Source organism: Notechis scutatus, chromosome 1 (genome assembly GCF_049901735.1).
Source record: "Notechis scutatus isolate UNSWTSFEM ecotype Mainland chromosome 1, rNotScu1.2, whole genome shotgun sequence".
Lineage (NCBI taxonomy): Eukaryota > Metazoa > Chordata > Lepidosauria > Squamata > Elapidae > Notechis > Notechis scutatus.
Window position 1 is genome coordinate 57031854 of NC_142009.1, and position 21833 is coordinate 57053686.

Genomic DNA, 21833 nt, shown 5'->3' on the forward strand with positions numbered 1-21833 from the left:
TCTCTGAGATTGGCTATGTCTTTTTTTTCTACAGGGAGGCACAATGCAGAAAAGGGTGCAATGCAGAAAAGAGATTTCATCCTGACTGGTCGTGTCATTAACACTGAACATAATGGGGTAGAGCTTTCATGTGGAGGCAATATTGACAATAAGCAGCATCCAGTTCCAGGATATAATCTAGTTTTCCTGCTGGAAGTCATTAGGCCTGATATTCCTAATCTTGCTTTAAGCTCCCTGGGTGCAAGCCGTTCAACACATATTTATTTCTGCCCAACACACAGATCCCCGGACAAACTAAGCAGCCCAGTGGAAATCTTATTTGATAATCTGCTTCTGTATCAATATGACTGGATCCTTTTGTTTTTTGTTTTTTTTTTGGAGCTTCAATCCATATGGATCAGCTTGGATTTGCTCTACATCAAAGGGCTATCTTTGGTAGCTTCTTGTAGACCCCCCCCCTTGGTTGTTGTTTTAATCACATGGGAGCATTTGTTTCTTTGATGCCCTCAGACTCTTTTCTTTTTCCGATGTCCCCATTGCTGCTGGTTAATAAAAGGCTGATACTGGTAGAGCAAAGGAAAAAAAAAAGTAGTCTGAACATGATCAACACCTCTTGCACTTTGAGAATTTGGAATTGAGCCAGGCATAATCTTTACATTCATTATATCGTTACAGATTAACTGTGGTTGTTGCTATTCACCTCATTTTCTTAGCAACCATCACTGTCATTACATAACCTTCCAGTTTAACTAAACACTGTAGAATAGAATAACAGAGTTGGAAGGGATCTTGGAGGTCTTCTAGTCCAACCCCCTGATTAGGCACTTGAAGACCCCTCATATATCTCCCCCCTCCCGGACAAGCCTCCTCCCCCTTTACCTGCTCTAACATTTCTACCATTCATTCTACTTTCATTCATGGAGCCAGTGTATTGCCAGTGTATTTCCAATCAGCTGAGACAAAACTCACAGTGCAAACACTGATCCTTCAAGCAACTTGATGCCACACTATCCACTGCCTTATAGTCACTCTCCCTTCTCTAGAAAGGGAGCTAGAAAGTGGCCACAGACTGGATCACCACATTAATCTACATTCCCCAGTATTTTCCAGCATTCTCTCACAGATTTCTCTAGCCTTACCAGAGGGATCTGGGATCATTTCTATGCAAAGCATGTATTCTGTCACTGAGCATATCGATTTGGAGAACAGTAAACCGTAACACCATGGGAGGAGAATTTGCAATTTGGAAACAATTTCTTGTCCTAATATTGTGGTTTATCTCTTAGGAAAGTCTGTGTTTTCTCTGTGTAACCTTGAAAATACATAAATGTATTAGGAGGGCAATGGTCAGTAGCCATAAGGCCAAAAAGCCATGTCCTTTGAGATAAGAAAGAAACCATTCCTGTTGAGGAATGTTCATTCATTCTGCTTTATTCAGGGGGATAAATCCAAGAAATAGGGAGCAGTTAAACATACATTGCTAATTATGGATGTTGAAACTAGAAATGAATTTGCATACGGAAATTTCCTTCAGTTGGAGAATGTATTGAGGATTGTCTCTTCCCTAGAAGTAAAGTATAAAAGGAAGACATAAAGGGCACTTTTACCCAGAACATTGATACTACTCAACACTCCAGCTCACCATTGTGATCCCACCTCCCTTAGGCAGCTATGTCAATTAATTTCTGACTTGGTTATTGCTTGGAAGGAATGTTCAGAAAGAGCAAAAAGGCAGGAAGTTCAACTTTATCAAGCTCTTTAGTTGTCCTCCCATCTATCTCTTTTAAGCAATGGTATCAGCCATCCCATCAACACTTCTTGGGGTAAATAAATAGAATGGAGGTTTAAAAAAGCCTGTTGAGTATAGCGCTCAAAATGCTGGGCAAAAACGAGGAGATCATAAGTTCTTATTCTGCTTTAGACATAAAAAACAGGCTGGGTGATTTTGAATCAGTCATTCTTAGCCCAACTCACACAAGGTTGTTGCTATAAAAAGTAATGAAGGCAGGATGTTAAATAAACAACAAAAGGTTGCTGTCACCTGTTCTCCAACTTCCCCTGTGAAAACCTGTGACATGAAATGTGAGATAGGCAAGTAGTAAAGAGTATAAATGAATGAAAGGAAAGAAAAAAGTAGATATGTAGGTCTAGACATGTTTGGGTCTTTTCCTGTGTAAGATTAAGAGTATCTTGGTGACGTTTCGGCAAGGTCCCACTCGCCATCCTCAGGCTGGTGCTTTCGGCTTCGTACCAGTGCAAGCAGTGTGTGATCGGAGCTGCCGTCTCTCTATATATACTGGTAGTGGGGGCTGATGTGCTGGGCTGGTTGGCTGCGCTGCTGCCTCTTGATTGGTTGATGTTGGTATAATGGGCTGTGTGATGGCCTTGTGAGTTTTGTTGTGGAGATATCCTGGATCTTGTGCTGTAATCTCCTGGGTCGTTTGTTTTGTAGTGATCTTTTTTCTATTAGCCTCTTGTGTTTAATGGCTTGGGTAGTGGGTTATGTGATGGGCTTGTGAGTTCTTTTGTTGTGGTATCCTGGGTCCTGCATTGTAATCTCCCAGGTCGTTTGTGTTTTGATCTCTGTGGGACCCACAGCATTCCCTGCCTCCTCGCTCTATTGGGTCGGGTAGATGTCACTAGCAAGAGATGTTTCCTCAGATAACCCAGACCCAAGCCATGAAGGGCTTTAAAGGTGATAACCAGCACCTTGAATTGCACCCGGAAGCAAATTGGCAGCCAATGCAGCTCCTGCAGGAGAGGTGATACATGTGCACACCAGGGTCTGCATAAAACCATGTGGGGCACTGCATTTTGCACCAACTGGAGCTTCTGGATGCTCTTCAAGGGCAGCCCCATGTAGAGTGCATTGCAATAATCAAGATGGGAAGTGACCAGGGCATGAGTAACTGTGAGTAGGGACCAGGAAAGGGCGTAACTGGTGCACAACCCGCAGTTGCGCAAAGGCCCTCCTGGCCACGACCACCTCCTGCTCTCAAACAGGAGTCGTGAGTCCAGGAAAACCCGCCGATTATGCACAGGGTCTGTTTGGGGTAGTGCCACCCCATCCAAGACTAACGGTGGTAATTCTTCCTGAACCAACAAACCCCAGACCCAGAGCCACTCGGTCTTGCATGGGTTTAGTTTCAACCCATTGCTCCCCATCCAGCCCCTAACAGCCTCCAGGCATTGCCAGAGGGAGGACACAGCAATACTTAATTCACCACGGGCCAAGACATACAGCTGAGTATCATCAGCATATTAGTGATACCTCAGTCCATGGTGATGGATGATCTCACCCTCACCCAGTGGTTTCATGTAAATGTTGAACAGGAGCAGAGAGAGTACCGAGCCCTATGGAACCCCATAAAGCAGTGGGTGAGGGTTGGATCTCTCCCCTCCTATCAACACTGACTGAGGGCGGCCGCAGAGGAAGGAAGTGAACCAAAACCGCACAAGGCCTCCCATCCCTTGAAGCCATCCCAGGAGAATTCCATAGTCAATGGTATCAAAAGCCGCCGAGAGGTCAAGTAGAGCAAGGATGGATGCACTACCCCATCCCACTCCCTCCAGAGATCATCCAAAAGTACAACCAATACTGTTTCTGTCCCAAATCCAGGCTTGAATCCTGACTGGTATGGGTCGAGATAATCCATTTCATCCAGAAACCTCTGGAGCTGCTGCATGACCACCTTCTGAACAACCTTCCCCAAAAAGGGAAGATTGGAGACAGGTCAGAAATTATCCAACTGGGTGGAGTCCAGCAATGGCTTCTTAAGAAGAGGGCAGACCACAGCCTCCTTAAAGTGCTGGGGCACCGTCCCCTCCTGTAGAGAAGCATTAATCACTGCCAGAATCCACCTGCCTGTCACCTCCTGGGAAGCTTTCACAAGCCAGGAGGGACATGGGTCTAAAATACAGGTGCTCGCATGCATACTCCCCAGGATCCTGTCTGTCGTGTCCGGCGCAGGAAGGAAGCTCGGAGTCAGTGACTGGTTTCAGCTCTTTATTGGGCTCCGGGTACAGCTTAAGCTTGGAGGGAAAACTGCGGCTTTTTATTCCCGAGCCGCGGGCTGCGTGTTAATGGCACCGCTTGAATCTCCCGCGATTAGTTTCCACCAATCGCGGGGATTCGCAACGGCCAATCAGTGCGGCTCGCTCGACCAATCCGGTCGCCCGCGCGCTTTAGCCAATCGCGACACGGGGCTACGAGTATGTAAATTGACTGTACAGAACACTGTCCACTTCCTCAGGAGCAACAGGGTCAAACTGTTCCCAGATAACAGGGCAAAAACCTTCCACCAGATCAGCAACCATACCGGCATCTAACTGGGAACGAAGTCGAGCGATTTTGTCTTCCAGAAAATCCGCAAATTCCTCAGCATGCCCCTTCAGGTGGACCTCTATCTCCTACTTCCCTAAGAGGAGATGGCTCACTTTAAAGAGGGTCACTGGGCAATTATCTGCAGATGCAATTAGTGTGGAGAAATATTTACACTTCACCTCACAAATCACAAGATGGGCCTTAGTAGCAGCTCTTACCTGTGTTCAATCGAGTTCATCTTCTGTCTTCCGCCAGCAGCGCTCTAGACATCTCCTCATGCATTTCATCCCTCTCAGTTCCTCTGTACACCATGGGGCACAGAGAGGTCTACAGGTGAAGAGAGGTCGCAAGGCTGTAATCCTATCCAGAGCCTCAGTCACCTTCTTATTCCAAACAGTGATTAAGAGCTCGGCTGGATTGCATAATAGATCTGTAGTTATAACCCCAACTCCTTCTGGAACCTATCTGGGTCCATTAGTCGATGGGGACGGACCAATCTAATAGGTTCTGCCTCCCTGCGGGGGGATGCAGCTTTTGAGAAACTCATTGCCACTAGACTGTGATCTGACCATGACAAGGGGACCAAGGAGAGGTCTACCAATTCCAGGTCACATAGACACTGCTCTGAAAAAGAATACCAAATCAGGAGTGTGACCACTATTACTAGTCGGGCTCTGGATAACCTGGGACAGGCCCATGGAAGTCATGGTTTCTATAAAATCTCGGGCTACCTCTGATCCTGACGCCAGAGAAGGCAGGTTGAAATTCCTCCAGCCTGGGGAATTCCACTGCCAGTGCTGCAGTGAAGTCCAGGAGCCTAAGTAGGGAAGCTGCCACGCAGCAGGGAGGCTGGTATAGCAGCAGCAATCCCACCTGATCCCTTGAGCCCAATCTAAGAAAAAGGGTCTCAAAGATGAATTGGTTTTCATATGCGCAAATACATTCAAGGTATGATAAAGATTCTAAAATGGAAGGTTTCTATGATAAATTGACTGATTTAAATAAGATTTTGACAGGTACTGATGAAAAATTGTATGGATATTTATTAGAAAATAAATTAGAAGAACAAGTTAAAGAAACTATGATTGCTTGGGGGAAGAATTTTGGATATGGGATGGATTTAGAGAAATGGCAAAAATTGTGGTCTCAAAATTATAAAATGACAATGTCAACAGCATTTAAAGAAAATTTGTATAAGATGTTTTACAGGTGGCATTTTCCCCTGACAAGAATAGCAAGAATGTTCAAGAATAAATCCAAAAAAATGTTGGAAATGTCATCAGATACCTGGTTCATATTACCATATGTGGTGGACTTGTGCGGATGCTAAAAAATACTGGACTAAAATCCACATGTGGTTGGAAAAAATGACAAAAAAACATATCGACTTGAAACCAGAGATCTTTTTATTGGGAATTTTACCTGAAATATATAGTAAAGACTTGAAATATCTGATTGTAAATGTATTAACAACGGCTAGAATTGTATTTGCCAAAAACTGGAAAAATGAGAAAACACCATCACAGGAGGAAATCATTAAGAAAATATTGGAATGTGCTGAAATGAGTAGATTGACATTTGAAATTAGAGAACAAGGGGATAAACAATAATAAATATATAAAGATGTACTTCTTTCTTATTACATCTACAAAATGATTTTAGGATAAGTTTGGGATGATAATATGAACTGTTATAAAACAAACTAAGTAAATAATGATTATCTTGTAAAACATGAATGAATAAAAGTATAGTCAAATGATTGATTAATAATGATACTAAGGTATTTAATTTTTGATTGAAAATACGAGATTATATGCAATGTAATTGTAATTGAAGACTATGAAATGGAAGCACAAAACAATTTGTAAACCAGCCGGCACACTGTATGTATACATATGGAAGATGGCTTGATGTTTTTATGTTTTGTTTGTTTATGTTTGTTTTTAAAAACCAATAAAAACTTTAAAAAAAAAGAAAAGAAAAGAAAAAAGGGTCTCACAGCTGGGGACTTGTTGAACAGTGCCTCTGGAGGCTACTAGAGATTCTCTGATAACAACAGCCACACCTCCTCCCTGGCCCTGAGGTCTAGACTGGTGCCATGCTTGATAACCCACTGGGCACATTTCTGCAAGAGGAATGCCTCCCTCTGGGCTCAGCCAAGTTTCAGTTATACAAGCCAGATCAGTCTTCTCTTCGAGGATCAAACTGGCAATAAGGCTAGCCTTATTGCAAGCTGATCTCACATTTAAAAGCAGAAGTCTAAGACCAGGGCCACCACAGATCTGCTGACCAGGAAAATGAGGTGAGTGCAATGGGGCAGAACATGAGATATGTTTCATGGTTGCAAATATAAGAGAAAGGGGAAGTACATACATACATACATACATACATACATACATACATACATGAGGAACAGTGGTTTAGCAGTTAAGATGCTGGGCTTGTTGATTGGAAAGTTGGCAGTTCAAGATTCACATACCACATGACAGGATAAGCTCTCATTCTGCCCCAGTTCATGCCAACCAAGCAATTTGAAAGCATGCAAATACAAGTAGTTAAATAGGTACCCCTTCAATGGGAAGGTAACAGCATTCTGTGCACTTCAATATACAATCTTGCTGGCCACATGACCACAGAAGCATGGTCAGACAATGCTGGTCCCTCAGTTAGGAAATGGAAATGAGCACTACCCCCTAGAGTCACACATGATCAGGCAGTGATAGAAAGGTGTGATGTTATTCTAATAAAATGGATGAAAAAAGATGTTTGATCAAATTATTAAATGAAAAAAACTGTGGATAAGAAAAATGCATGGCACAGAATAATTGCTACAAAACAATGAGAGAAAGACACTGTATGATACATATGATAAGAAAAAATAATTGCAAAGAATATAATAAAAGATATTAAAGAAGTGTTAAAAGAAGTAAAGAAAATACAGACTAATTTTGGAGGAAATTAAACATTATTTTGAAAAGGATCAAACAGGCCAATGAAGGCACATCCAGCACTATGAATGGAGTTAAAAATAAAAGTGATGAAATTATCAGGAATGAAAATGAAGTGAGGAAGGAGCTGTAAATGCTATTGTCCAAGAGGAAAAAATGGCTGAAAGGTAAGTCATAATTATTTCAATATTGGAAGATTGAAAAACAGTATGGCTGCAAGTGTTGGTTAGCTGTGCATCTTGTTTAACATGTTTGTGACAAATGATTCGAAGCATGCTGTAACTGTATCCCCCTGCAAAGAAAAGAGAACAAATTTGAATGCCAAGCCCACCCGCGAATGATTTGGTGATGTGTGTGCCTGAGAAGGCGTTTGGCAGAATTCCCATTGAAAGGCTACAATAAGTGAAAATGAGCAAAGTCTGGGAAAAGTAGTGTGATGTTATGCCAGGCAGAGAATGTGCAAATTAGATATCTGTTCTTTAGCAGATCATTGAGAAATTAGGAAAGTGAGAAAGAAAGTTTGTTATATGTTTGGTTGGTAGAAAGGAAGTGGGTGGTATTTGGATGGTTGCTAGGGATGAATGTTTTAACTAAAATGCCTGTGTGTGCTGTAAAAACATGATTCTGCCGATTTGGTTACATAAAAATGAGGGACTGATATCTCAGGAGAAATATAAAGGAGAGTTGAAGAAATGGAAATGGAGTACTTAAGGAATGAGCCTGTGGTAAATCTACAATAGAAGAGATAAGGTCAGGAATGAATGGGTCCTAGTAATACAGAACTTGAAATGATCGAATGTCAAAAATAATACTTAAAACATCCCCAGTTGCACTGAACAAAATATATTTAATGGACTCAGGTTGTGTTTAAATTTAATAAATAATAATATGCAGAGTCAGTTCAGAAGAAGTGAAGTCAAGGACAAACATGAGAGAGGAGAGAATGTTTGAAAAAGTTCCTCAAAAGGAAAGAAGGTTTAAGGGGAACTGTAGGGTGTTCCATAATAGCCTCTGAGTTCTCAGGTGGACAACTTGGGAAGAGGGTAAAAAAGTCAAGAAAGCAGTCCAACCACATGCCTTTTCTAAATATTTGTCACCATCTTGACGTTTTCTTTTACCTCGGTGGACACCCTTGGCCTATGAGGAGAAACTGGAAGAAGTAAAAAGAAAGGGAGTGATCCTGCTACCCTCATGACACTAACAGCTGCTTTGCCCATCCTGGCCCAAATGGCAGGGGAAAGGGCCAAGTTTAATCTCCTTTTGAAAAGCCTGGAAGATCAAGGACAACTATATATAGATAGAATTCATTCCCAAGGGTAGAGCTGCCCCCAACTGGCCATCCGACGTACCAGTGAATGTTTTCAAAAATAACTTTGCCTGGAATTGTTATGTGCAAACTTGTTATGATCACTTTGCTGTAGTTCTGCAGTCAGAACTCTGTCCCTGTTGCTCCAATCAGACAGAAAACATGGTGTGTATCAAACTGTGGGGGACTATTATCAGGTCGTAATCTTCTTTATATTACTTACCTTTCCCTCTTAAATAAGGATCAACCACCTAGCTTTCTGGAACAACACTTCAAAATGGTCCAGAAGTGCTATTTCAAAGTAAAGAATAACACCAATCAAATATTCCTATCATTTGCAAACATTTTCACTGTAGTTTAGAAATGAAGGTGCTGCAAACACATTGAACCTGGACGTCGCTTTATGCCAAGAATTGTTTCATTGTAAAGTCTTCTGAGAATCAGGCTGGTGTAGCAGTTAAGGCATCAGGCTTGAAACTGGAAGACCATGAGATCTAGTATTACCTTAAAGTCAGCTGTTTGATCTTCAGTCAGTCACTATCTCTCAGTCCTAGGAGGGAACAAAACCACATCTTAAAAACCTTGCCAAGAAAGCTGCAGGACTGGTCCAAGCAGTTTCTGAGAACTGGACATGATTGAATGGAAGCAAAAAAAAAAAAAAAATGTATGAATATTGTCAGACGTGTTAGAAGCTTTCTTACACAAGCACCTATTTGGAGGCTCAATTGAGGGTTATTGCACGAGTTCCTGATCACAATGGTGTCATCTCCTTTTGGAGTGATCTGGACATTTGTACCTGGAAATGAAAAGACTCTGTTTTAGAGTTTTTTAGTATGCTGTAAGTAAGGCTTTGCTCCCTCAAATTTTGTTGAAAGCTGGCTACAAAGAAAAGTGGCACTTGTTGAAAAGTTGTCACGTTGCCTCACCCATGCTGTTCATTTTTTGCTTCACATTATCAGTTATATAACTGCCATTGTGCTGTGACAGTAGTTACCCACTGTACTGATAATTGAGGAACAGACTCCCTATTCCAGTTGACACCCTTTCTAATTACATCTCACCTTCATTAGGCTATTAAAGTGATAAATGCAAGCAATTACATTGAACCCCAGTGAAACACTCGGTCTGTGACAAGCACTGACTACAACATGAATTATATGTCCAGGAGCCCTGCTGATCACTGGTGATGCAGGGACAAAAATTCACGAATGAAACAGATGCTCCATTGATGAGATAGTTGATGGCTTTACATTTCACTGCTACAGTCAAATACAGTTATTTTTCTGGACTCATCATTCCACTAGTACAAAGTATTGGGGTCTTTTCTTTTTTAATTAACCTTCCCTGAACAGAAAAATGCTTCTAAGTGTGTCTGGGAGGACTATCTGTCAAATAAGGTCTGCAGTTCAACATCATTCAAAAAAAAATATGGAAATATATGCTCAGTCTCTGAAATGAAAGCTTAACAAATAAGACAAGGGGAGATAAGTATGCTACTGAGACGGGCCTGAGAGTAATAGTCTCATCAAAACAGGATCTTGAACCTAAATCCTAAACCCCATTCAGTAAAATAGGGTTTCTAACACAGCAAGATGAGCAGTTAGTATTTTGAACCAAGAGCAACATGCAGATTTGTACATATTCTAATCAAAACAACTCCTTGTACCATAGAAATGGTAATTACCAAAGGACACAGATGTTTTACAATAAATATATCAATTGCTTCTTTGTGCAAGCAGAATTGGCTCATTCTTAGCTAGTCATATTTATTTATATTTGAGTGTCTCAATTACTAGGAACACACATGACTACTAGGCTATAAATGGATATGATTTGTCACTTCCATGCTCAGATATCTTATTTGTGGGACTGTATTTAGTGTTCCCATCACCCATTTCTCAGCAATTCATGTTTGCTTCTTCTGGATCTCCCACAGTACCTTTTCTCAGGTGCTGCCACTGCATTTGAGAAGCACTCTAATCAGGGGTGGGATTCTACCAGTTTGGCCCGGTTCTATAGAACCGGTAGCTCTGAAGAGCAGCTGACACTGAACCAGTTTGCTCCAAAGATCTTCTTTTCTTTGGTTGGACCCACCTGCCTGCCCAGGCTCTAGGCTGTCCTTTATTCCCTGCTAAAGCAACCTTAGTTGCTTTGCACAGCACAGTTAAGTGCCATGCATCAGCAGGAGAAGGTTATTGCTTGCAGGAGAAGTTGATTTACTAGTACTGCACACGCTCACTGAACCGGTTGTTATGCTGATAGGATCCCACCCCTGACCCAAATTGATGCTGAAGTTCATTTGGAATTCTCTGAGCTGACATTCCACATTTATCTTTAGTTAGACTAAGATGATGGAGGTCTGGAAACTATGCTTTCGTATTAGGAATAACATGAGATCCACATTAAAAAAAAAAACATGCTGCAAAAGAAGCCAAGCAGAGGCACCTTGTTCCTGAAAAGATTATTTCATGTGGGATTACTTCATTAGGAGGGCCTGGAGCACATGATATCTCCTGTATTAACATAATGATGGAATGCAGCAGATGCTGAGGGACAGCTGATAGCTCAGCTGAGAATAAGAGGGTCCATAGTCTTCACAACTAACACACTATATCAGCTGCTTGCCTAATTCACAAACAACTGACAAATTGAGCTTAAAGACCATAACTAAGGGCAATCAGCAGGAGAAAATCAGAAAAGTGCTTCTGTTTCAGTGTTCTCTTATTAAACAACATCAAGGCTTGGGCTTCTGAATAATTTCATTTATTTTTATTCCTGAGATCAAACTTCCAGGGCTGTCAAACTCATGGCCCACGGGCCTAATGCATCACACACTGGCCACACCCATGTCTAGTTTAGTGAAGGGGGAAAAAGTTGCAATATGTCATGTGATGCCACTGTAACAATGTGAGTTTGACAGCCCTGTATCTATTCTATCACATTGAGACCAGTTGGCGTTGCAGCAGATTGCTTCCAGTTAAACCAAGGAGAATAATAAACATGGAATATTAGACTCTCGAGAAGGTAAAATGGAATGAGGTACTGTAGGGTGTGTGGTTTAACCTGTTGTGGAAACCCAACCATGGTTTAACATGATAGTGTTGATGGGCCATGATATAGTATTTTTTATTTCCACATAACATTCCATGTGAACAATTCTGTGCTGGTAGCCAAGGTATAGAATTTAACAAGTTATGTCAAATCAACTACTTGTAACTTACAGGGGGTTGCAGGGGAGCAAGACCAGCATCCATGCAATCAAAGCCCTTTCCCCTTTTTTAAATCTGTGTTGTGATGAATGTAGAAAGAAGCAGAGCTTTATAACGGTGGTTATAGGAGTCACCTTGACTTTTTTTTTTTTACTTCCTCTGCAGATTTACATAGTTGGGCAGGAATAGCAAAACAACAGTGCAGTGAGTGACCTCCAGGGACAGGTTAAGCTACCAGTTGACTGTATTTATTCAATGTCTACAGCCGTCCCCCACTGAAAACAATTAAAAACAATTAAAACATCCAAAGAATTTCAATTACTTATCCATTGTTGCTTATCCATTCAAAATAAAAGGATCAATTAATTAATTGAAAAGAAAAGATCAATTATGTAACTCAACCTCTATTTTGTCTCCAGGAATATGGTGCTAGGTCAGTGTTTTTCAACTTTAGCAACTTTAAGACAAGTGGACTTCAACTCCCAGAATTCCTCAGATGATGTTGCTGGTTGGGGAATTCTGGAAAATGAAATCCACTTATGTTAAAGTTGCTAAGGTTGAGAAACATTGTGCTAAACTAATAGAAAAAACATATTAATGGGACAGCAGTCTCTTCCACACCAGAATATCCTCCCCTCTTGTTCTGAATACTGAATACTGCCTGGCAAGAAAGAGGGGTGGGCCCATGGGAAAATTCATGCACAGTAATAGTATCCATCTTCATCCAAGAGTTATGAAGGCCTAATAGGGTGGTTCATTAATTACCATTGAAAAAGTTATCAATGGGTGAGATCAATGTTATTGGAGGACAGTTTCCAATTTGTCTGCATAATAATTAAATAATTTGATGAACTTGATAATCCTGACATACTTGAGAAGAGGAGGGACAGTTTTAACCTCAAAATGTACAGGAGTAATTAAAAAACAAGTGAATTTTCCCTAGACAAATATGGTATATACTTCCTGCAAACCAGTCTAAACATGCCAGTCCTCCATCCATCTTCCAAGAGGTAACAATGCCAAATAGAGAACAAGGAAATGAGAAAAATTGCTGCTAGGCCAGATAGTTTGTCAAATTGCTGCCTGGCCAATGGGGATTGGGCCCTTGGCCTGTTGAAATCATGCCAGCAAATGACATGATTCCTAAAAAGGCAGCCCTTGTCCCAGATACCAAGACCGCATGTTTCTAAGATCTTTGTTGAGGAAACTACAACTAGATTAACAATTGGATGAGTTAAGTAGATAATGTCAATGCAGGTTAACACAGGCAAGTGGGAATAACACAGAGAACATTAAAAATAAAGCCTCTAGCCATGTCTGTGGACCTCTATACCAGTGATCCCCAACCTTTTTGACGCCGCGGCCCGGTATCGGCATCAGCTGGGCGCCGCGGCCCGGTACCGGCATCAACTGGGCGCCGCCATCTTTTTGACGAAAAGATGGCGGCGCCAGTCGGTGAGCTTTTTCGGGTAGAAATGGCTTTCTACCCGGAAAAGCTCACGAAGCGCTGGCGCCGCCATCTTTTGATGAAAAAGTGCTTCCGGTGAGCTTTCTAACCGGAAAAGCTCACCGGAAGCACTTTTTTACCAAAAAAAGATGGCGGTGCCCAGCAACCAGCGGCCCAGTAAGACTTGTTCTGCGGACCGGTACCGGTCCGCGGACTGGCGGTTGGGGACCCCTGCTCTATACCACTAGATGAAATAACAATAGTAGTGTAACTGAGCTGAAAGTGGATTGAGGAAATGACAGCATAGACAAGCAGAGGGGATCTCTGTAATATCCCATGGAACTTTGTGCTCTTCTCAGTGCCTAGGATGCTCACAACAACTTAGGTTGTTCAAATTGAGAGAGAGTAGGGAAAACTGACAGGGAATTGACTAGTGGTATTTTGCTGAGTAAGGGCATTCTTTGGTCCCTGCTGAAACGCAGGGCACAGTATGGAGCAGACTGTTAATCAGGCAGTAGGTTTGAACTTAAACCCTCTTGTTTCTGCAAAGGGCAAAGAAATAAACCAGTGGTGTGAAAGCAATCTGCGCTGCTGGTCTCAAGGAAATGTGCAATTGACTTTTAGAGGGGGGAAAAAGCTCCCTAAAATTAAAGCAGGCAATTCTGTATATTCAGGGAAGAACCTGATACATTCTCGGTTGCTGTATTTCCTTCTTAGTACTATTTCCTGCCACTTTTTTTTTTTTTTTAAAACAAGTTTTATTAATTTTTAAAACACACAAATTATCATTATTCATTACATGTTTAAACCTTTTTCCCTTGTAAATTTAACAAGTCAGATAAATTATGATTCTGTTTTAAACCATTTCCATATAATATACCAAAACCTCTTATTCAATTTCTCTTTACTTCTCTTTACTCTTATTCAATATCATTATTATTATTTCATCTGTTTCTTTCTGACTTAGTTACCATTATTCTCATTCTATATTTCTACAAGTTTTTACCAATTCTCCCCCAAAAAAACATATACACACAACACACAAAACATAAAAAAATATCTTTTTGGAAAGTAACTTGGACCCAGGTGTCTCTCTCTTCATGGACTTCAATTATATTCATGCTCATCTTACATATCATTACTTATTTTATTTACCATTCTAAGCCTTCTATATTAACTTCTCCACATATTTCACACTTCTTAATTCTACCTTAATTAATCATCTTAGTTTAAATCATTATATTTGTATCTTTTGTCCATTTTTTATCATCCCTTTGTCTCATCCCTTATGAAAAAAAAGAAAATCAGTTTCTCCTGAAATCATTAATCAGAGTATGATGCCTTTCTATCTCCCCCCTAAGTTAATCAAATTAATCTTTAAAATAATATCTAATACCCAATCAGATTTTGCTTGGTACATTCTATCTAACTAATACATCCAACACAATTAAGTGCATAATTAGAGAATAAATCCAAATATTAAAAAGAAATACTATAATAAAAATTTTATAATAACATCAATACCATAATTTTATTAAACTCTTTAATTAAAACAATATTCTAAACCCCTCCTATTATTAAGTTTTAAAACCAATCATTTTTAAACATTTTAACATTTTAATCTCTTATCAACTCTTAAACCATTGCAATACTACCATCTCATCTTATGTACCTTGCAAAATCTTTTTTTTTAAAAAAAAAAAATTATACTTTATCCATTATCCATAAAAAATTCCTTTTTTTCCATTTAATTTCAAAACGTTGTAGCTTTTCTCCACCTTTTCCCTTTCTTTCTTTTCCCAACAAACCTTTCTACCCCCCCTTCTTCTAGCCTCTGCCTTACCGGCTTCCCTTCTCTGTCGTATTTCTTTTCCCCTTTGTTTACAATCATCATATTGGTTTTGCACTTTATTTTTCCCTTTCTTAAATGTTTTTTAGATCTTAAGTCCTTAAATCCTTTAGTTTTCTTCTTTTCTCTTCTTTTCTTTTCTTTCTCTCTTCTTTTTTCTGGATCAAATTCTGAGATTCATTAAAGATGGCTCCTTCCTTTCTTTCTTGTTCCTCTGCTGTCTTCATCTGTTGTAATTTTTGTTGATAATTAGTAAGCGCCATTTCTAAGAAAAGGAAAGCTTCTTCCACACCATTTCTTAGTTCCTCAACAGAAAGAGCCATTATAAATCTTTTCTTTTCTTTTCTCCTTCTTTCTTTTTACAACAACCAGAATATTCAAAAGAAAATAAAAAAGATAAAACAGTCCCAAAGTTATCAATCAGTCCAAACCAAGGCAGAGTTCTCACTTTCTCCTTCTGGGGTGATATCAATCAAAGAGAAAGAAAGTCCAAATCTGTTTAAAGTCTTGTTACAATATATTCTAGTCTTCAAATCCTTAAGGTATCTGCTCCAACAAATCTTAGCATACAAATATTTTCTTTTTAATCCTCTCTCTTCCCACTCATCGCTTAAAACCAATTTCCACCTAAAAAATAGGTTTCTTAATATCCAGTTATTTATTCCGTAGGAAAAGAGGGAAAGCTATCCTTTCAGCACCTTCAAGCAGCCGCTTTTTTTCCTCTTCTGGCAGGTATTATTCAGAAAGTCATACTTTTCAGGAATTTTATTAAATATGTCTTAGAGTCCTAGGAGCCAAGAAAAACTTTCTCCTCTCAATCACTTTCTCCACTTCCTCCTGCGCATTCTTACCCGGCTGCCAGCTTCTTTGTGGCGGCCATTACGGACCGCCGCTGCACCGTCCTGGGAAAAGGGTGTTCTGCCGGCCAGGGAGGGGGTCTGCAGCACCCCCAAACCCTTCTCCGGATCCCCCCTACCTTCAGCTGCCCCTGCAGGGCAGCCTAGCTCCGTACCCGGCTGGGTCGGAGCCCCAAAAACGGCTAGCGCGGCAGGGATCGCGCAGCTTCGCAAATCCCTGCCGCTTGCGAAGCCGACAAACCGGAAATTCCCTTCCTGCCACTTTTATTAAACTACTGTAATGCAGTGGAAACACTCGGCAGCTTGATTCTCTGGTTAATGACTAGAAGAGTTTAGTTGATGGCTACAATTCAGTACAGAATGAAAAGCATAGAGATGCAAATCCTGGGAGAGAAGCAAATTAAAGATTTGAATACTTTTTTGACAGTGCCAAATGGCTACCTAAGACATCTGAGGGAATCTCTCCTCTTTACTGTACTAAAGGTTTCAACTCATAATTTGGTACCAGTATAATAAAAAGCAGTGTTTCTCAATCTTGGAAACTTTGAGATGAACTTCAACCCTCAAAGTTCCTCAGCCAGCATGCTAGCTAGGAACCTCCAGGAGGTGAAATCTGCCCATCTTAAAATCAGCAAGGTTGAGAGACATTGATCTAGAGCAGTATATCCTGGTATTTTGAAAAGAACATTTTGCATGTTTGTTTTCTGTGATTGTATTTACTGTTTCAGTGCCTGACCTATGGAACAGTGATGGTATTCAGCAGGTTCTGACCAATTCTGGAGAACAGGCAGCGGGAATTTTGAGTAGTTCAGAGAACCAGCAAATACCACCTCTGACTGGCCCGCCCCATCTATTCTCTGCCTCCCGAGTCCCAGCTGATTGGCTGGGTCTTCTTTTGTTGCCCTGCACAGGAGAATGGAGCTGGAAAGCAGGTTAGTGGGGTGGGGAGAGAATGGGATTTTGCAGTAACCTTCCCCTAGGAATGGGGAGGGAATGGAGATATTGCAGTATCCTTCCCCTGCCACGCCCAGCAAGCCACAGCTGCAGAACCAGTAATAAATTTTTTTGAAACCCGCCACTGGTTGCTTCTTATAATTCATATGGTGGTTACTTTGTTATCTTGTTATTGTTTTTAGTGTTTATTTTACAATTATACATTGCATCTTCTATTCATTTTTAATTTCCTGTTAACATATTTCTTCAAATTGCGAATCGCCCAGGGTTGCTCTTGTGAATTGGGCAACCATATAACTCTAATAAACAAACTCTGCACACCATTTTGAGGTATTTTTTTAAAATGGAAAAGCCTTATAAATTTAAATTATTATCGTTGTAGTGTATTCTAATAGAGACTTCTAGGGCAATGTTCCTATTGGTTAGCAGATGCAACGATACGATTGGTTAATAACATTAGTATCTGATTGGCTGCCTAAAGCGGCGGGAAGTTTAAATAAATGCCATTGGTTGCGAGCCACTGAGCAGCCGCTATAAAAAGGGCTGCCGCGGCTCAACTGCAGTTGAAGTTACTAGTTATTAATAAAGAGCTGAATTCAACTCCGGTCTTCGAGTCTCTTTACTGGCGACAGAACAATCATCACCATCTCGTATAAGGCAGGAGGTGATTGCATATGTTATTTCACAAGATTCTAGAGAGAATAAGCCTAAGTGCAACATTGAATGAAGCAATGTCAGTAATGCCTCAAAAAGTACAAAGCCTGTTTGTTCATTTAAGGTTTAAAAACAACTGTTTAAACTGTTTAACCAACCAAACAACCAAAATTTTCCTGAAGGAATTAAGATCTTTAGTTTTTTAGTAAATACCTCTCACGCTCACCAATCCATTGTCAAACTGAAATATCTGCAATCAGGTAAGGGAAGAAATGTTTCTGTTACTCTATACTGTTATGCAGGGTATAACATGGGAAGATTTACAGTGCAGCAAATTCAGAAAAAGCCTTTTTTTTTTTTTTTTGGTATTCTATGTTCATTGTGGCATTTTCTAGGCAAGGTAGCAACATTTTCATTGATGGGAAATGGTAGCTATAAAGGAAAGATGCATCCAAACATTATATACAAACCTGAAACCCAGTCCTGCTTCTTCCCCTTTCACCATTGACAATGTTTTTGTTATTGTTACTTGTATTGTGCAGTTTTCAGTCAGCATAAACTTCAGCCAAATAGAGAGAAGTAGAGGACAAAAAGAACCCCAACCTCTCTAATTCTCTATAAGACTCAGCTTCTTTTCATCACCTTATTATTCTGTGCTCGTTTTTATTTCAGCCCAAAGCATGTTTTCTCCTGGATTATATACATATTTATCATTCTTCTTGAAACCTAAGAAGAGCCTATGTACTTTATCCCAGATTACCTACAAAGCCAATCAGCTGCAAAGATACCCTGATTGACTTATACTATTTTCTTAACTTGTTAATACAATTTAACACAGTATTGGATGACTGCATCATTTAGCCAGCAACATATCCCTATGCCAACAATTTCCTCCCTACCCACACTGCATAAAGTAGCTTCTTCATTTTCTGATTGATCTGAAATGTTTATTTGCAACCATAGGTTTTAGCAAAATCCATATAAATTGCAGCAATCTATATTAGTGGAATGCATCCCCTCTAACATTAACAAAATTATTTGTCAGCATGTGCTTTCTCCTTTTCTCCTAAAGATTTTCCCCATTTTCCTACCATTTGTACAAATTGATATACATATACTTCTATTTTGGATTGGTTTTCCATACATTTCTTGCTTTGGCATATGCCTCAAGGCAAGGCAGGCCATTGCTATGTGAGAACTCTCTAAGACAATGTTTGTCAACCTCAGCAATTTTAAAATACATAGATTTCAACTCCCAGAATTTCCCAGTCAGCATACTGACTAAGGGAGTTGAAGTCCACACAACTTAAATTTGTCAAGGTTGAAAAACAGTGCTGTGGGAATTCAAAGTAAGGAGCTTAGGTCAACAAAATCTAGAACTGAATGGAGGATTTTATCCATACAAGGCACCATCGTATCTCCTGGATCGTTCTTCAAGAGCTGGAGCTCTTCAATCCTTTAGCAAAAAGGACTGCTTTTTGTGAAAACTTCTACCATGAATTTCGTTTCATGAATCTAGGTGTTCGGTATCCCATGAACTTCGCAGCAGAATAAAAAAAAAAATCTACATTTTGTTTTTAAAAAAGGCAATTAACTAAAAATTGAGGATAAACACTAGTAGTTATAGTTCTAAGGGGTCCTTGGTGCTCTCTGAGCTTGCTTGTTTTCTTGCAGACATTTCATTACCCTAACTAGGTAACATCATCAGTGCTATAAGAAGTGCTGTTTGCTGTCTGTTTATATTCTGAGAACTTGCTTGTCTGTGTGGGTGAGAGTGGTCTTAGGTTGGGCTGTTTACTGGTGGCTCTTTGGCAGTTTCTTGATTGGGGTATGATTGTTGATCTGAAATTAATGTTGGAGTTAATCAATGCTGATCTGGGTGCTGATTATTGATGGAACAGGCAGAACACATACATGAACACCAACTGGAAGTCAGAAGGCATGATGAAAATTCTTTAATTTCACAACATATAGACAGATTTAACCATAGTTTCAATTGGGAAAATGTTATAATCCTAGACCAGGCCAAGTCCAAAAATGCCAGAGAATTTCTAGAAGCCTGGCACTCTGACAAATCAGCCATCAATAGACACATAGCTATTAGCAACACATATAGACTAAGCAAAAGACACAATCAACCAGCCCAAAAGAGAACAAAAAGACTTCAGCACCTCTCCACCAATAATCAACACCAAGGACCCCTCATTTTTACCCAGAGCTACAAATATTATCCCTCATTAATTATAGTTCTTTTTAAAAGGAGCTTACATTGGGGAGTTTTGCATTTAAAAAGCCTGCACCATGAAGACTTGCATGTGAAAAAAAAAAAGAGAAAGCAGATTGATTTGCACTTATAAAAAGAATTCTTGGACAGTTGAACAGTTACATAAATTAAACGAGATACAGATAAAGTTACCATATGTTACAAGATGTTATGAATGTAAAGGGTTGTGGAATTTTCTACATTTTTAAGGCATAAAAGATAATGCCTAAGAATGCAGACAATGCAGAGGATAAGGAGGGTTTCTTGCACACAGTTTTACTTGTACTTTGGGTACTGTTCCTCCCAACAGATCTCATCTGGATCCAAACTACAGCTCAACACTCTTTTGGCCTCTTAACAGTCATAGAAAAAGTGGGAGAATGAAGGAGCATATCAGATCTCTGCTTCAGGTAAGTCACTCTTCTAGGATTAGCCTCCACTGTGAAGAAGTATTGTTAGGGATAACATTGGTTACCTAACTTAGTTTGGGTAAAATAATATATATAAACTATGTTAGTGAGTTTAATTGTATGTATCACTTTAAACTGTAAACCAAGTATTTTGGGTGCGGTTGTAAAATCACCATAAGAGGGAGCAAGAGAGCTCACTGTTTGCTGGCTTTTACTGGATTGCTGACAATGATGGATTGATGGTGATAACTGCGTGTTTGCTGAGAGAAGAAAAGAGGTTTGATTTTCTTCATATCTCTGACTGCAAAAGAGATATATCACTGGACTGATTGATTGTAAGTTTAATGAACTCTTTTTCTACACTGGACTTTGCAAACTGAATAACCCCCGGACTGACTGAACTTAGTGTATGACATATGGACCGTTTGACTCTATAACTTTTTTTTTGACCGTATAACTCTTGCTGGAATAAAAACTATTTAACTTGCACAGTGTATCTGTCTTACTGAGTGTAAGCTACTACAACGTTTTGTCTCACATATCTGCCTGCCTGCTAGACTGCCGTTGCACGTTCTGCTAGGGTGTATATCCCTAACAAGTATTTTTATTGACAACAGTACAGAACAAGTGGGAGTTCTATACAGTCACCAAAAACAATCTTTGATACCTCTTTGGTGTACAATGTTTTTTTCTGAAAAGCATTAATATTTATAAATTTGATGGCTAAATGTGGTAAATAAACGAACTTTAAACAAAATAACTTTTGATTGGGAGCTTCCTAGCATTTGCTATAAGTTAGGCAGTTATATAAATGTTTAAAATATATAAATAAAAATAAGACATAGAAGAAGAACCTAATTCTTGAAAGAATTGGTTGAAAAGCAGAATTCTGTTTCAAATGTGATTAGAGACCTTTAGATATCTTTTTTGACTACTTAAGTTCAGTGGAAGAATTTGTGCCAACATTCATTCCCTCACCTTACAGAATTGTAGTCTGAGGAATAAGAGGTTATCTTTTACCCTCATGTCACCTCACAGAAATGAATTTTGCTATAATAACAAATAAACACAAAATAAACTGCATTAAAAAGAAATTACCAATATGTATAACTGCAATGTAACACTGCATACTGAAAAAAGAAAGAAAACAAAACAAAAATGAAACAAAACCCTAATTCTTATCAAAAGGCAAAAAGTTCTGAATGGCACAGTGATTAGAATGCTGTATTGCAGGCTAACTCTGCCCACAGTCTGGAGTTTGATCCTGACAGGGCTCAAAGTTGACACAACTTTCCATCCTTCCAAAGTTGGTAAAATGAGGAGCCAGATTGTTGAGGGCAATATATTGAGTTTGTAAACTGCTCAGAGAGTGTTGTAAAGCACTTTGAACTGCTAGTGCTATTTCTAAAGGTCTCCCAGAGTCACTATTTTATGAGACAAATATGAGAAATAAATAAGTAAAAGAAAATTAATGCAGAAATACAAATTCATTTTCTTAAATTGTGGCAGTGAAATATGTGATCTTCCTGAGATCATCTTTTTCTGTGTAGAGGTGACAACCATATCTTTTCAAAATGGTTCCCATTTCCCTCAGAATACATCCTCTTCATAG

The 21833-nt window shown here is 39.7% G+C and overlaps 1 protein-coding gene across 3 annotated transcripts in view; it reads left to right on the forward strand.

Annotated features, from left to right (window-relative positions):
* The first annotated feature begins 20117 nt into the window (after positions 1-20117).
* The window catches only part of CAPN13 (calpain 13), a 185252-nt gene continuing 183536 nt past the window's right edge, over positions 20118-21833 (forward strand). For all 3 annotated transcript variants that reach the window (XR_015749499.1, XM_087965160.1, XM_087965153.1), the window contains exon 1: positions 20118-20221. Coding sequence is in view for 2 of the 3 variants with exons in the window: in XM_087965160.1 (XP_087821286.1) it covers positions 20192-20221 (30 nt within the window). In the remaining variant the exon portion in view is untranslated. The remainder of the gene's footprint in view (positions 20222-21833) is intronic.